Source organism: Mandrillus leucophaeus, unplaced genomic scaffold, assembly GCF_000951045.1.
Source record: "Mandrillus leucophaeus isolate KB7577 unplaced genomic scaffold, Mleu.le_1.0 Scaffold28, whole genome shotgun sequence".
Classification (NCBI taxonomy): Eukaryota; Metazoa; Chordata; class Mammalia; order Primates; family Cercopithecidae; genus Mandrillus; species Mandrillus leucophaeus.
In genome coordinates, this window is record NW_012102920.1 from 3,183,553 (window position 1) to 3,186,942 (window position 3,390).

At 57.7% G+C, this 3,390-nt stretch overlaps 1 protein-coding gene across 1 annotated transcript in view; it reads right to left on the reverse strand.

The window, feature by feature from the left end:
- Positions 1-2,559, reverse strand: part of ZMYND19 (zinc finger, MYND-type containing 19) — a 32,119-nt gene extending 29,560 nt beyond the window's left edge. The window contains exons 1-3 of the mRNA XM_011985182.1: positions 2,476-2,559; positions 2,177-2,338; positions 1,004-1,072 (exon numbers count right to left, since the gene is read on the reverse strand). Coding sequence (XP_011840572.1) covers positions 1,004-1,072; positions 2,177-2,338; positions 2,476-2,559 — 315 coding nt within the window. The remainder of the gene's footprint in view (positions 1-1,003; positions 1,073-2,176; positions 2,339-2,475) is intronic.
- Positions 2,560-3,390: the final 831 nt, after the last annotated feature.

The window sequence follows — 3,390 nt, forward strand, 5'->3', positions numbered from 1 at the left end:
CAGGCCAGCGAGGTGAGGCTGCCTCCCGAGGATGGGGGCCTCCGCACAGGCCTCTGCCCGGCCCCTGGTTGTGAGTGCCGCGTCCCTGCCGCGGGCTTCTCTACCTTGGCCTCCTGTGGGAACCACCTGGGCTGCTTGGCCACAGCCCGTGGGCTTTCCGCTGGACCTTGACCGCTGGGCCTGCGCGTGGGTGACAGCACCGCTTTTGTGCCTGCTGAGAACCCACAGCCTCTGTTCTGTCCTCTCAGCCTCCTGGGACAGGTGATGGTGCTGTGGCCCTGACCCTGCACCGCCTGGGGCTGTGGGACCTCGAAGAAGCCTGGTGGTAGGTGCTTCTGTCAGGCTCCTGGCCCCATTGGGCCTCCTGGGATGACCCTACAGGCTCCCTTCCTCTATCCCCACCTTGAGTTTGGGGTCTGGGTGGGGGCAGGTGTGGCTGTGGCAGGGCAGAGATAGCACATGCATCCCTTGAATACAGGTGAGGTGTGGGGTGAGGCGGGCCGAGGGGAGTGCAGGGCCCTGTCGTCCCTCCCCTGGCGCGGCCTGGGGCGAGCAGGCCATTGCTGACCACAGGGAAGGGATGGCCTCGCGGTGCGTGACTGGCCTGGGTGAGCAGGCTCCCCGGCCTCCGAGTGGACGTGGTGGGTGGGTGAACGCTCACGCCTGTAATCCCAGCACTTTGGGCAGCTGGCCCAAGAGCTGAGGTAGCACTGGCTCACAGAGGCTGGTCCGAGTGAGGGAGACAAAGGAGGGTCATGAACTAGGGAGTAGGAGATGGGCCCTGATGGGCCGGAAAGCACATATTTCAGGCTGCTGCAAGTGAGGTGGGAGGGTTGTACAGGGGTTCCCGGGGGTTTCCCCCAGCCCTGCCTGGGATGGGAACGGAATGTCATCGTTTCCTCATTCAAAGGATGCTTGTCAATCCTGCTAGGAGCCAGCAGGGAGGCCCTCAGCCCGCAGGAGGACAGCAGCCCTGCCTGGGCCCCTGGGCTTGCTCACTTACTCTGCCGATGACGGTCAGCACCCAGCCATGAGGACGCCTGCTGTCTCGAGGGCTGACGCAGAGGGAAGCCTGGGAAGAAGCAGTTTTCTGGAGCCCAGGCTGGCCCAATCCAGGGCTGGGGGTCAGGCAGGACCACCTCGTGTTCTGTTACTGGGATGGGCGACCAGGATCGACAGTGGTTCTCGGAGCACTCATGGTAGGCCTGATGCAAATTCTCTCCACATCCCATGGGCCAGCCTCAGTAACGCTCAGCACCCTGTGGCATGGTTGTTACTCTCATGATACAGATTTGGAAACAGGACTGGGGGAGTGGCTTACAGGTCACAGCTTCTGTGGCAGGCATGAGTCCTTTGGGATGAGGATGAGGAGTTGGTGGGTCTTCTTGGGATGAGGATGAGGAGTCGGTGGGTCTTCTTGGTCCAAGTGTAGGTGGTGCAAAGGAGGGGCTCCTGAACTCGAGAAGAAAGTTCCAGTGGTCCCTCGAGAACACGGCCCAATCATGAGCTTCCTGAGTCAGAGCAGCCTCCAACAGCTGGTCCTTGGTTGTGCATCTGAACACACTTAGGAAACATTTTTTATTTTTATTTTATTTTATTTATTTATTTTTCTGAGACGGAGTCTCGCTCTGTCACCCAGGCTGGAGTGCGGTCGCGCGATCTCGGCTCACTGCAAGCTCCGCCTCCTGGGTTTACGCCATTCTCCTGCCTCAGCCTCCGGAGTGGCTGGGACTACAGGCGCCCGCCACCTCGCCTGGCTAATTTTTTTGTATTTTTAGTAGAGACGGGGTTTCACCGTGTTAGCCAGGATGGTCTCGATCTCCTGACCTCGTGATCTGCCCACCTCGGCCTCCCAAAGTGCTGGGATTACAGGTGTAAGCCACCATGCCTGGCCTAGGAAACATTTTTAAACCTGCATGGGGGAAGAGGGACGGGGCTTGCAGGGCCCCTGCAAAGAGGTGCAACATTCAAGTCCAGAAGGCGGAAGAAGTCACACTCTGACTAGGCGACTGCCACTGAGCCACTCAGTTCTGCAGCCAAGCCCTGCCTGGCGGCTTTCCTGTTGCAAAAGGCTTGGTTCCCTTCAGCCTGTTCTGCCATTACAAGCAGTCTGCAAGCTGGAAAGAAGAGGGAGTGGGGTCATATGCCTCTCTCCGGCAGCAAGGAGACCCCTCACAATGGACCCCACGCACGACTCTGGCTTCTGTGGGCAGAACTGCATCCTGTGGTCCTGCCTGATTCGATGGTTTGAAAAGGCAGAAACATGGCCGCTGCCATTGGCCTGGCCAGTGAAAACGGGCTCCCTGGGGAATTCAGCCAGCCTGGCCTGAAGCAGTTGCTGAGAGGTGGAGGAGCAGCTCCAGGTGTTTTGGAGAGGAAGCAGCTTTCCAGCTGGAAAGGAAGCAGCTGTGCGGGAGCCCCGTGCCTCCCGTGTTCTTACTGAGGAGAGTGTGGGCAGCTCAGGACAGGTCTCACTTTGGACAGTGGTTGGAGGCTGCTCACGCTGGCAGAGTCATCTGAAAGAGCCTTGGTGTATGTGCAAAACAGGGCCGTCTGCATGGGCGTTGGGAAGATCACAGAGTCTGGGCCCTTAGGATGACCCAAGGGTCAGTTGGATACTGTTTGTTTTTGTGGAGTCAGGTGTCCCATGACGGTTTTAGCGATGCTTTGCTAGTATGAACAGTGGTGTGTGAGGCTCCTGGTTAAATACCATGAGATTCTGAGCGGAATTCTGGGTTTCCTGGTATGCACAGGTAAATTTACAGTAGACCTGTCCCACTCTTTGCCAGTATCTCATACCTGTCTGCAGTTTGACTGGTGTAAGGGGTGTTTGTTTTCCACCTCCCTCCAACGTGTGGTGGGACATACATTTATTTATTCATTTACGTTGCTCTTATTGCCCAGGCTGGAGTACAATGGCGCAATCTCAGCTGCTCACCACAACCTCCGCCTCCCTGGTTCAAGCGATTCTTCTGCCTCAGACTCGCAAGTAGCTGGGACTACTGGCATGTGGCACCACCATGCCCGGCTAATTTTGTATTTTTAGTAGAGACGGGGTTTCTCCATGTTGGTCAGGTGGGTCTCGAACTCCCAACCTCAAGTGATCCGCCCGCCTCAGCCTCCTAAAGTGCTGGGATTACAGGCGTGAGCCACCACACCTGGCCTCGAGACATTCATTTTATTTGAGATGAGGTCTCACTTTGTCACCCACACTGGGATGCGGTGGTGCGATCTTGGCTCACTGCAACTTCTGCCTCCAGGGCTCAAGCGGTGAGTCCTCCCACTACAGCGTCCTGAGTGACTGGCAGCAGGGGCGCGCCACCACACCCAGCTAATCTTTTCTAGTTTTGGTAGAGACGGGGTTTCACCGGTGACTGGCAGCAGGGGCGC